The sequence below is a fragment of the Piliocolobus tephrosceles genome, chromosome 13 (assembly GCF_002776525.5).
Source record: "Piliocolobus tephrosceles isolate RC106 chromosome 13, ASM277652v3, whole genome shotgun sequence".
NCBI lineage: Eukaryota > Metazoa > Chordata > Mammalia > Primates > Cercopithecidae > Piliocolobus > Piliocolobus tephrosceles.
The window spans coordinates 41,971,403-41,984,314 of record NC_045446.1 but is presented as its reverse complement, the minus strand read 5'-3'; the positions used below and the strand labels follow the sequence as shown (position 1 = coordinate 41,984,314).

Genomic DNA, 12,912 nt, shown 5'->3' with positions numbered 1-12,912 from the left:
ATGTAGCTTGTGAGATATTTCAGGGAGAATTCCCGGATCTAATATTATTCTTGACACTCAATGAATATTTTTAGAATGAGTAAATCAATATTACCAGTTATTCTGATTCAGTTGCTCACCCTATTACGAAGAGAGTGGAAGAGAGAGGAGGATGACATTCATTTCATTCAAGGTGAATATAACTGTTTTACTCTAAAAACAATGCTTTGGTGTTGGATTTATATTGCTTAGTGTTCCTTCATATTTGTATATTGGAGACTTAGCTATCATGTTTACTGATGGTTTAGGTAGATGTCTGGTCATTTGTGGTGCAACTTAACCTAGAGTGATTAGGAAAATCATTTATATATCATCACCCCAGCTTCACAAATATTTGTTGAAAATTCTAATTTTTTGTATAACTTCCCATAATTCCAAAATCATTAATATCTCTAAATAACTATAATTTAATGAATTTAGTTACTAAAGATTTGAAAAATACAGATATTTTGAAAAACACCTAAATAAGTCAAGTCCTGAGTAGCTTGAATCTTTTAATCTTTTTCTTTTTTTTTTTTTTTTGTAAGGAAGTAGTTTAGTGAGGGATTTTTTTTTTTTTGGTCCCTTTATACTTGATCTTGAGAAATAGATATTATTCTGAGGCATTCCATGGTTTTAGAGAAAAATCAAATTCACAGTTTTATCAAAGATATATTTTTTAACACAAATTTATCAAAAAAGATAGAAATGTCTTCATTATCCTTTTCCTTATCATATTTCACAATGGAAAATAATTTGACACTATCAAACTTAATAATGGCAGATGGTTTTAGCTACTTTGACATTTTTTTTCCAGCTATGCATTCAGTGAATACATAGCCATTATATCACTTGAACTATTCAGGTAATATTCTTATTTGAATCTGAATTTAGATCCATACTTTTGAAATTTTGTCTCAGGATCTTAAGTAAAATTGACTCCCTCTGTTGGCTTATATGACATCCAAGGTTTTGACCTTGAAAATGTGGTTCAAGGCCAATCTCTTTTGTAAGCATTGGCCTGAGTTGTACACAAGAAGTTTGTGATTCATGTGAAAGAGATTAATAATTTACATTAGTCTAGCACAGTTTTCTTGCTTAATGAGATAAATTCATTGATACTGTACCTCTATACATAAAACCAAAAATCTTACATGAATGTCTTTCAAAATTTATGCTTTAGGAGAAGGAGATACAAACAAAAATAAAATAAGATTTGAATGTAATATATGTAAATTAGAATAAATCTTTTTTGTTAATAAATCTTTGAATTATCAATTACAATTTGTTGGCAAGCACAAGGTATAGCCACATATTTCATCAGTATATTGGTATTTCAGTAGTGCATTGTAAATTAGTTAAATAAAGATGCTTAAAATTCCAAGGAATTTATATTAAAGTAACTCTCTTTTATTTAATCAACTTCACCGAGTTTATAGCTATTCTTTTTTTTCTCCTCCCACTTCTTTTTATTTATTTCTTCCTTGCTCTATTCTTCCTTCTCTCCCTTTCTTTCTTTCATCTTTTTCCTGTCAGAGGTTAAAGCAAACATATGAACAATATAATTGTGTATTTTGTGCGCACATATTTTATATTCAAGGGAGCCTAGATGTCTTGGAACACCACAAGCATAAGTTAAATATGTTGAAATCTTTCTTGCCTGCAATACTGGCATCAGCGTGCTGGACAAAACGTAGCAAACTAGAAGTAACTTGTCAATTTTTAATAAAGTTGTCTTCCCTAGCAGAGCTAAATGCACCATTCTCCCTGCAAACTCTGGAGATGATGACATCTTCCTACATGGTTCCCATAGCATCCGTTCCTGAAGAGCCCCAGTATGGTCCTTGGTCAGGGCAATACGCCCAGCTCCCCTAGAAAGTTGGCAACCTAGCTAGCCAAAAGAAGCATCCCCATTTTCTGAAACTTACTCTGTCCGTGGTGCTGAACCATTGTACTGAGACCCGCCCAAACGGGCGCTGTCAGCCGCTGAAAAAAAATATTCCCTGACGCTGCCCAATTCAGAACGGTGTATCTTTTATTTACTCACGTCCTCAAAGAGCAGCAAGCCTTCTCCATCTTAATTTGACTCTACCGCAGAGCAGAGTTACGCTGGCGTGATGGGAGGAGATCATGGGCAGGGAGGAAAAACTAATAGCAGCATTGCTCACCTGAGACCTGAGATGCTCCCATGAGTTTTGAATATGCTCTGTTCCTTACAGCAAAGACACCATTTTTAAAAGTACTATTCTTTTGACTTTGTTGTTACCCAAAGGTTCTGTGACATTCCGGCCCCTCCGTTTAAAAGCCAGCAGATTTGAGAGCAGTAAGTCTTCAAAACGAGGAATTTACATTGTTTTTCAGCTGACCGACTTCCAGGACAAGGACTCAACCGCATCTACCCAAATACCGTGGTACTGCTTGCGCCCTTTGCCACCGGATCCTCCCCTTCCAATGAGACTTTCTGATTGTGTCTACCAACTCTCCTATTAGGAAACCCGTGGGTTGCATGCAGCTATTCTGTTGTATTCTCATTCTCACTCTCCCTCCCTTCTCTCACTCTCACTCTTGCTGGAGGCAAGCCACTACCATTCTGCTGAGAAGGAAAAACCCACAACTACTTTAAGAGATTAAGACAATATGCGCAATCCTCGCCTTTTTTAGCAATCACTATCTAAATCTGGCAAGAACCGACAACAGTCTTTGCAAGAATGGAATCAGTAAAACAAAGGATTTTGGCCCCAGGAAAAGAGGGGCTAAAGAATTTTGCTGGAAAATCCCTCGGCCAGATCTACAGGTAAGACAAAGGAAATCTTTGCTTACCTGGGGCTCAGCATGAAAAAATCTGCAGGGCCGTTTCCATAAACCCTGGTGGCTCAGAAAGATTGTAATATGATCGGAAAGTCTTTTTGTTGCCCATTGCTTGGAGCAGGGGTGCTCTGGAAACCTGCTTATTAATGCAGGAATGTTGCACTAAATGAACCTGTCTGGTGTGTGTGTGTGTGTGTGTGTGTGTGTGTCTGTGTGTGTGTGTGTTTGATTTTTGCTTTGGTGACTGCAGAGTTTTATCCTTTATTACACAGGATTTATCTTCTTTACAGTTAAGAAATGACCAGCACCTGCTCAAACAGCGTTTCTTTTGGTGCTCATAGATGCCCCAAATTAAATTCCTTTCATGCAGACAAATGAATATAAAACACAACCCTCTAAAAAAATTAACCAAGAAATTTCAAAGAGTAATAGTTTATATATATATATATATGTTATATATGTATATATGTTATATATATATGTGGGTGTGTATATATATGTTGGGGAGAGAGAAAGAGAGAGGTCTCAGCTTCAAAAGCATAGTAGAGAATCCCCTAGTGGAATATGTCTTCTGTATTGAATGAAGAAGAATCAAAATATATCCATAATTGATAGTTGAAGCAATTCCTTTCTCTGAGCCTGAAACAATGTATATGCATTTTTAATTATTTTCATCTCCTAGAATCTATTTCTTGCATAGGAAATGTCAATGCCTGGAAGAACAGCCATAAATATAACAAGCAACATTACTTTGAAAGTCCTAGAAATGATTTAATTATTGAATCCTCCTATAGTCACTACACTATGCTGTAATTTGCAAAACTTTAAATCATTTCAAGTATGTGATATGGATACAGCTTTTCTTAATAATTAGAGCAAAATCAAGAAGACAGAGCAGACATTCTTTCAAAGGAAAAAGAATTACAAAGGAGCGCTAATTTTAATATTTGGAAAATTGAAGTCTCTGTAAATGCATGAGAAATGTAAAGAAAATGATCAAACCACTCCCAAATTTTCCAAATCTCTTCAGGTTTGGCGGGCTTCAAGTAGGCACGATTATGCACCTATGCGGCAGTAGATACCGCAAGGGCCCTGCAGTCCCACAGCTACCATGGAAAAGGATGTTCTTTGCCAGTACAACTGCCATCCGGCGCAGAGTTCAACTTTGTATATTTGAGCACACGAAGCCAATACAGGAAAAGAAACACACACACACACACACACACACACTGGCTGAATTTTTTTCTCCCAGTAAAAATAAATTGCAATGTTTTCTAACATTATGATCAGACTTTAAGAATAAACATTAACCTAGCCACAAATACCTTTATGACCTATTCTCCAGGTGCTTTTTATAGAATTCGGAAGCCTGATATTTTTTTCTGGTGGCCTCAAACTGTTTGACAGCAATATTCCAAGCTATGCATATTTGAAATTAATTTTAAAAATTTCGCTTGCTTCACCCGTGTGTGTGAAAACAATTGGGTGTGCACATAGCATTTAAAACGGCACGGGTGAAAAACAATTACATGGTAGACTGGAAAAAATTTCTGCAAATTGTAAACGGAGAGGCTCTTTGTTTAAATATCGGAAGTATAAATCACAAGGGGCTACATACGGAGATGTTATCTTGTACATTCCTTTCGTTTGTTTGTTGTTAATAGAAATTTCATAAATATGTTGTAGACTAGAACACTGGCACCTTTTAGTAAAACCATTCCTTTTCTCCGCGTTCCCCTTTTCATTTACCCCTTCTCCCAAGGACCAAAGCCAAAAAAGAATTGACGGTTAAAATCTCATGAAACATTATGCAAAAACAAATATTGAAGTGAGATCTTCCCCTTTGATGTGGAATATCTTACAAAAGTTGATTTGGGGGCACCTTTGTATATCTGGGAGTCGCATTTTGCGTTTTGGGAAAGGGATCCTTGACATTTTTCGGTGTTTGTAAGAGAGATAGTAATGAGGCAAGATTGTGAATAATTAATTATTCATGTTCTGGCAGTAGGAAGCTTAGGTGTCGGCCATATGCTGTTGAGTCCTTTGTCTCCAACTCCAGTAATAAGGAAAAAAAATAGTAAGAAGTGTAACAGGGGAGTAAGCATTGAACTAGAACCCTGGAGCGGGATGAAGGGGAAGGAGAGTGCATGACACTCTCGGCGAGCGCTCTCAGGCCTTCTTCTCACGCACAGGCACTGGCCTAGAGAGGCCTTAGTCCCGGGGGTGCCCCAGGCTCAGCTCTGGGGGTGGGCTGGGGGGCAGAATACCAGCATCGTCAACCTGGAAAACCTCAACTTGCTAGAAACGGAAAAGGCAGCGCGGGTGGAAAAGGCTCTCAAGTTGGGCCCGCCTGCAGCGGAGTAGACCTCTGGTGCTGGGTTGCAGGAGGACACCGCGGTTGTCAGTGTAAAGCCCTGCTGGGCGCGGGTAGGAGTGGGAGGCCCCTATTCAGGTGCAGAGGACACTCTGGTAACCCCTGCCATCACAAAATGCAGACCCTGCAGACCCTGCAAGAAAGTTAGGCCCAAGCGGCCTGTGTATCTGAATCAGAGCGCCCAGGGGTGGATCCCGAGACAGGGACTCGCTACCTTAGGCCTAAAGGTGCTAAAGTTGAAACGATGTCGCCGCCGCGGCCAAAGGCACCTGCAGAATGTGAGAGAGGGTGGGAGATCTTGCAGTTTGGTGTCACCCCACCACCCTAATCCCCGAGGGCGGGGTGAGGTCGACGGCCCTCCTCCCAACCCCGACGGGTCCTGAAAAATGGGAATGGGTCAGCATTGGGGGTACCTAAGCCGCCACGTCCTTGACTCGCCCCTGCTCTGCCGCCCAGGGTGCTGGAGAAGAAGCAAGACACCAGGGAGACGATCGAGCTGACGGAGGATGGGAAGCCTCTAGAGGTGCCCGAGAAGAAGGCGCCGCTGTGCGACTGCACATGCTTCGGCCTGCCGCGCCGCTACATTATCGCCATAATGAGCGGCCTGGGCTTTTGCATCTCCTTCGGCATCCGCTGCAACCTGGGCGTGGCCATTGTGGACATGGTCAACAACAGCACCATCCACCGCGGGGGCAAGGTCATCAAGGAGGTGGGCAACGTCTGGCCGCCCTGGCTCCTGCCCTTCGGCCATGCGGCCTCGCAAAACCACAGCTCCTGTTTGACCCCCGTTTTTCCCCCACTGAAAGGAAGGTTTGGCTGCTTCCTAAGCTCCTCTCTAACTCTGCCGTTCTAGAATGGACCCCAGTAGTGTTATCAGTTCCCTTTTCGCTCTGTTGTCTGGGCCTCTTCCCTTCCTCATCTACAAAGTAGAAAAGAGCGTCTAGCTCATCAGGTTTTGTGAACTGTGACTTAATACAAGACGTTGGTGACTAGCAATGTCCACTAAGTCTAAATAGAAGTGTGTTTGTTTTACTTGGATGAATAGTGTAGCATATTAATTATAGTTTTCCCAGGACTTCATTCAGTCCCTGCCAAAACATTCTTAATATTCAAAATGAAACAAACTGGAAAACAAAATCAGCTGTGTCCATATCAGCTGGTTCGGCTGAGGGGTCTTTGGGAAGGTTTACCTTCTCCAGGAGGAGCCACAACGTAAGAGGGTCCCAGGGTGGCGGGGAGTCGCGCCCAGAGGGGAGGGTCACGTCAAGGTCACAGAACCCCTGGGTCCGGACTTCCTTCTTAGAAACCCTACGTGCCGTAAACCAGACTAAGCAGGAGTTGAGAGCAGAAACTGGGGAAGGCTCTTGGAATCCGGGAGACCTTGCAAAATCCGCTGGGTGTCAAAATATCAAAGGAGAAAAAGGGTCCCCAGTTCTCAGGCGGGAAAAGCGCGCTCCCACCTTTCGGACGTAAATATTGCGACCCAGTTTACTTTGAGGTTCCCCTCGGGAAGTCACCCAGGCTGATTAGGACGGAATAAGACCTCCACCTTCATAAATGCCCCTGCCCCGCATTTATCAAAACCCCTGAGCAATGACTCCCTCTCCCTTTACTCCTCCCAATTCACCGACCACTCCAAATCCTTCAGGCCCATATCCATCCGCATTTGTGGGGACACCCTTTCTCTTAGCCACCAGGAGCCCTGCATCTTTCATCCTTCGTTCCCCACCTTCCTTCCCTCCCCACCTTCCTTCCCCAAAGTTTCCCTATTTAAGTCTCCAGGATTGGAAGTCACTACACTACTGAGTCCGCATTGACCGGATTCGTTAAGTGGACCCCTGCCAGGCGTCTCCACATCTGGCTAACAAATCTCTTCATGGGGAGTCCGAGTTTCCAAGACGGGCCCTCTAGATTCCTCCATTTAGATGATTCGATCTGCCTGACAGCAGCCGGGGAGCAAAGCCGGTGCGCGTGGCCTCACTATTAATCACAATACATTTTGTTAATGAGCAAGGTTTTTTCGTTGCAAGAGGCAATTTTGTTAGCAAACGAAAATGAAGCCACTCTTATCCCCGGAATGCATGAAGCGCCCAAGCGTTGGGGGCTTTTTGGCTTGTGAACCTCTGAAAGTGAGCCTTTGGCACTGACGCTACTCTTTCCCTTCACGCTTATTTTTCCTACCCCTCCATAGAAAGCCAAATTCAACTGGGACCCGGAAACCGTGGGGATGATCCACGGTTCCTTCTTTTGGGGCTACATCATCACCCAGATTCCGGGAGGCTACATCGCGTCTCGGCTGGCAGCCAACAGGTAACGCACCAGGCGGGGCTGGGGCTCAGGGCGTGGTGTTTGTTCCCTCCGAAGGGGCAGAAGAAGCTGGGAGCAGAGACAACAGCTCAGAGGGGTTTGAGGACTCCCAGACCAAGTCTTGCAGTCCCTTGACACATCCTGTCAGGGCTGGAGCTGCTGGTGACTCCTTCCAGAATTAGTCGCCTAAAGGAATGCAGGCTCTCTGGGACAGACGCACGCGGCCTCCTTCCCTCTGCTGTGGCTGAACTTGCTTTTGGCGAAATGATCGACGTGCTTTATAACGTGACCCCAGCTCAGGGCAGACCGAGAGCAGGCAGAGCAGGGACTGTGTGCCTGAGTGCACAAAGGAGTGGAGAACGGCAGATGCTGCGCTGTCTCCTGCACTCCCCACAGTCGCCCAGGCTCTCCGAGGGTCTGACCTCCTGGCAAGGCGCCTCGAACGCCTGGCCCCATACCCCGCCCAGTTCGTGCTCTGGGTTTGAAGGATTTGTTTCGGGGGGAGGGGGGAGGGGGAGGGCAGGAACCAACCATGCGATTCCACCTGTTAATGAGTTGCTTAGGGGCGGGGGTTGGGGGAGCCCTCAGCTGCTTTAAGTGGCCTCCTGCCTTGCTGCGGTGTCCACAACCAAGGTCCTAGCGCCTGTTCCCAGAAGCGCCACCAGCGGCACCTGCAGAGACACCCCTAAAGCATAAGTCCTAAGGACTGACGGGGTGGGGGTGTCGACGGGCATAGCCTGGCCACCAGAGGGTGAAAGGTAGCTTCCTTTGCTTCACTGTGTGTATATTGATAAACAAAACTAAATGTTCTTCACGTCTGAATTGAACCCACATAGAACATATGCACCAGCACTTTCTGTTCTTTCTGCTTAGATACCACAAATAAAGACTTCTAGTCTTTATTGTACCTAAAACTTCATTCCTCTTCCTACACCCAAGAGTCACATTTTAACAGCAGAGGACTAGAAGTTGGCACCTCCCTAGTAGTGGTCATATGCAACCTGGCCCTTTGTAACCTGGGAACACCTCATCTCTCAGGCCCCATACTGTGGCTTTTATCAATTACAATCTCTTTCACTGGCGGTGTCTTTTCTTCCCAAGGCTTCTCAGAGTCCTCAGGGCCTGGGGAGGAATTCTTGGAAATTTATTTTAGGCTTAAGGATCCCTAGAGTGAGGGTGTTGGGGCAGTGCTTTAAAATGTCCAGAGGGGAGTGCCAAACATTAGGAATAATGCCTTTTGAGGGCTGTCTTTACTTGACACACGGATGGCTGACACTAAAACCAAGTAGTAGACAAATAGTCCCTTTAAAAAAATGAATTTAGTGTGTATATGTACATTTTCTTTATCCATTCATCTGCTGATGGACACTTGATGAAAGTCATTACATAGAGAACCCCTTTTTAGGGATGTGATAAATCAAAGAAAACATTGATATTAGGCAAAAAAATTAAAGAAATACTCTGTGAAATATTATTGATTATGAACATGTTACGTTTTTGAATTTTAGATCCCCAATATATATAGTCTTCACTCCTTTTTTTCCCCTAGAAAGTATTTCCTAAAATAAAACAAAGTTTTCAGAAAGATACCCTAAACATACATGCATGGAATGTTTTCACTGCAGGAGAAAAAAAAAAAAAAAGCAACAATTCACCAAAAAACAAAAATGATACAAGAACTCAATATGATGTAAAATGAAAATATAATGGTGGTGACTTTAACGGTTTTTTTCAGAGTCAGAACATTCACTTTGCCAAATATTAAAATGCTAACATTTTCCGGCCAGGAAAAAACACCAGGGATGCTCCAGCTTTTCCTCTTTGTAACACTAGGAGGTCAGTAAATGGGTTTTTGTGATTTTTTTTTTTTTAAAGCAAACTCATTACTATCTGTGTCATATTTAGCAATGAAAAAAGTGATGCTGACTCAGGTTCTAATGTATCTGGTAGATTTTCCTCAAAGGATTTTTTTTTTTTTTTTTGAGACAGATTCTCATGCTGTAGCCAGACTGAAGTGCAGTGGTACGATCTGGGCTCACTGCAAACTGCGCTTCCTGGGTTCAAAAGATTCTCCCTCTTCAGCCTCCCCAGTAGCGGGACTACAGGCATGCACCACCACACTCAGCTAATTTTTGTATAGAAAAAAATTTTAATTTCTAGAATTCCTATTTGGATCCAAATTAATCTTACCTTTAAATGGGTATTCAAGGGAGAGGCCTTAATATTTTCATATATGATATGTTATGTTCTATGATACTGAGAAAATTAAATTAAAAATGTATTGTAAAATATGAACCTATAGAAAATTACAGAGATCAACTATCTTATCTTGCCTGAAGATTCTGACATTTTGCTTCATTTTGAAAATATAACAAAACATTGCAAAATGCAGTTGAAGCCTTGTGTGGCAATGATTTTTAAACATGTATAACATTTTCTTTTCAGTTTATAACAGTATTGCATATTAGTAAGAAAAAAATTATAAAAATGATAAAAATTTAACCATCCTGATATGCCTATTATTAACATGGTGAATGTCCAATTAGTACTACAGATGCTACATAGAATTTTTCCTTGGAAGACTTTTAATAAATACAAAATCAGAAATTTTTACAAGTTGTTTGAAAGATGTATATTTCCTATTATGATCTCTTTTTCAAAAACAGTAAAGACAAAGCAGCAAAACCAGTCTTCCACTTATAAGCATCATGTACACATTCAAATAAGCTTCTCCATATTGATCATTTAATAGTAGAATGAGATTTCCCTTGTGTGTGATACTGGGGACAGATTCCTTTCCCTTTAGGTGTAAAAGAGGCTCATTTTGGAAAGTGTTTGCCATCACAGTTGTGGGTGGAACCAAGGAAGATAAACTGAGGTGTGTGGAGACAGCCACTCAAGACAGAAGGGCTCCTGGTCACACCTCTTGGCAAATTTCTCAATGAAAAACAAAGAGCAATTATTTGGCTTCTTCAATTTATTGATTAAGCAAAGACAGCACCACTCCTGGTCACAATGCAGACTCCTGGTTCTTATACTACTCAGATTCTAAGTACATTTACTTTCCTGATCATTGTGAGGGGGAGTTGGAAGAGTCAGGAGAGGAGTAAACCCAATTTATTCCCACGAAGGGGGCAAGAGGAGGGACAGCTCTTGCATCACATTTTCCTTTGTCTTCCCTTAAAAAGCTATTGCACATTATGGGCTGGAGAATTTAGTCACCCCAGGAAAGGCCTTAGGGTGGGAGGTCAAAGGAAGATTCCTTACAAAATATTTGATGTTTTAAGATGAGAACATATTAATATAGTAATAAAAAGATGTGGGGGGCAAATTATTTTTGTCTTTAAATAATACAGGACATGGACTTATAGTAATCCAGATATTTACAAATATGAAATTCATGAAGACTGGTTTTACCCTGCATTTAAATTGCTATGAAGAACCTGGACAAGTGTTTAATGGCATAAATAGCATATATATATAATATATGAAATACATAAAATATATATGAAATATATAAATATAATATGTATATAAATATATATATATTTTTTTTTGCAAAAGGCATAACCACAAAAAATCAGATACAGCAAAGGGAGTTTGATGAACATTACATTTTTAATGTATAGCACTGTATTACAAAAAGTGTTTTTGCCTTTATTTAGGTGGTGATATTATTCAAACTCTATTTGATATTTTTAATACCCTGCTCCTGTCTTCTTGATTTCTCAGCCCTGCTTTAATTTTTTGCATAGCGCTTATCACCACCTGTCATATCAATATTTTACTTATTTATCGGTTTGTCTAATGGGAGTTTTGTCTATGTTCTCTTTTTCACTGTTGTATTGCTAGCATCTCAGAGAGTACCTGACTCATGATAAATAAATAAATAAAATAAATAAATAAAATAAACATCACAACAAGGTGTTTGGGGCTTAAAAAAAAAAAAAAAAAGCAGAAAGATTTAGGCTTTAAAGCCAAACTGTAGGTTCAGGCTCTTGAATGTGTTACTTAGTGACTGAATGATATAAAATGTTATTTAACCCCTTTGCACCTCAGTTTGTATTTCTGTAAAAGAGGGCTAATCAAAGTACCTACCACATGTGGGTCATAAGAGCTAAATATATGTAGTTTTTTGAAGTACCTGGAACTAGGTAATTGCTGGCTGTTATTATTTATTATTAATGAAATTAATAATTATTTATTATTAATGAAATCTTTAGAAAAAAGTGGAAGGAAAATAAATTTCTGTGACTATTCAGCTTATATTAGTATAAATTTACCTTAAGTGTTAGTAATGTAATTGGTTTATTTCCAATGTGATAAAAATGTCTTTTTTCATGAGTCATATTTCTACCTTTAAAATTATTTCCCCGTGTACATTATTCAAATTGAAATTATTATTCACTAAAAATTCCATAAATTTTATTTGAAGGCCTTTAAAGAGTTATTTTAAAAAATATTTTTAGCCAAGTGTATAGAGTGCTAGTAATTCAGTGCATCCAATCTTTGAATTCTAGCCAAGCATAAATACACTTAGAGAAATCCATTTTAGCTTGAGGTTAGACTTCTCTATACAAAGTTATAGTTTATTTTCTGCTACCGTAATCCTTTATTTTTGTCTTTTCAAGTATTTCTTGAATTTCTAACTTGACTTTTTCTAAAGAAAAAATACTTCTTTATTTGAATAAGACACTTAGGATTACACTTGGTTGTAGCATATAGTGAACCCCACAAAAGGAGGGACCCACATTATTGCTGGACAGAACTCATCTAATCCAACCCTCTCATTTTACAGAGCAGGAAATGAAATAGAGAATGAGGGAGTAGTGATGTATCTGAGGTCACAAAGGGATTGTAACTAGAACTCACGTGCCTGATAATACTTGATGGCAAGGTACCTTTACAATGAAATTTAACATCTCTGTCTGACTATATGCTTCATTGCAAAGTTCACTTTCAGGAGTAAGCTGAGCCATCTGCTCTCTGAATGAGTGATTACAATCTATCATGCCCCAAATCCAGGGAAGAATTTCATGAATTAGAGAGAGAAGCCTTTAGCAGGCCCAAGGGATCCTTAGATTTTATTTTGGCAGGAGAATCATACTGTATTTTTGTGTGTGTGTGTACTGGCTCCCAAGCTATTTGGCTACAACATAGCTGATTCTACCCTTTTCTCTGAAAAAGGCAAACTCTACACTTGATAATGACGAAGACAAATAATCTGATATTCTATAGCAGAAAACATGGTATTTATAACTTTTACTGCCACTCAGACACATTGGCAGTTTGGGCTGTTACAACTAAAATTTCAGAGATTTGAACATGACTGGGTGTAGATTAGACTTTTGTCTGCAGAAATGAAGGGATTTATCTTTGGGATTTTGACTGATGCAACTCAATTT

General features: G+C 40.4%; 1 protein-coding gene across 3 annotated transcripts in view; it reads left to right on the top strand.

Annotated features, from left to right (window-relative positions):
- The first annotated feature begins 1,861 nt into the window (after positions 1–1,861).
- Positions 1,862–12,912, top strand: part of SLC17A6 (solute carrier family 17 member 6) — a 40,189-nt gene continuing 29,138 nt past the window's right edge. For all 3 annotated transcript variants that reach the window (XM_023191523.2, XM_023191525.2, XM_023191524.2), the window contains exons 1-3: positions 1,862–2,812; positions 5,657–5,909; positions 7,392–7,510. In XM_023191523.2, coding sequence (XP_023047291.1) covers positions 2,727–2,812; positions 5,657–5,909; positions 7,392–7,510 — 458 coding nt within the window. In that variant the 5' untranslated portion in view covers positions 1,862–2,726. The remainder of the gene's footprint in view (positions 2,813–5,656; positions 5,910–7,391; positions 7,511–12,912) is intronic.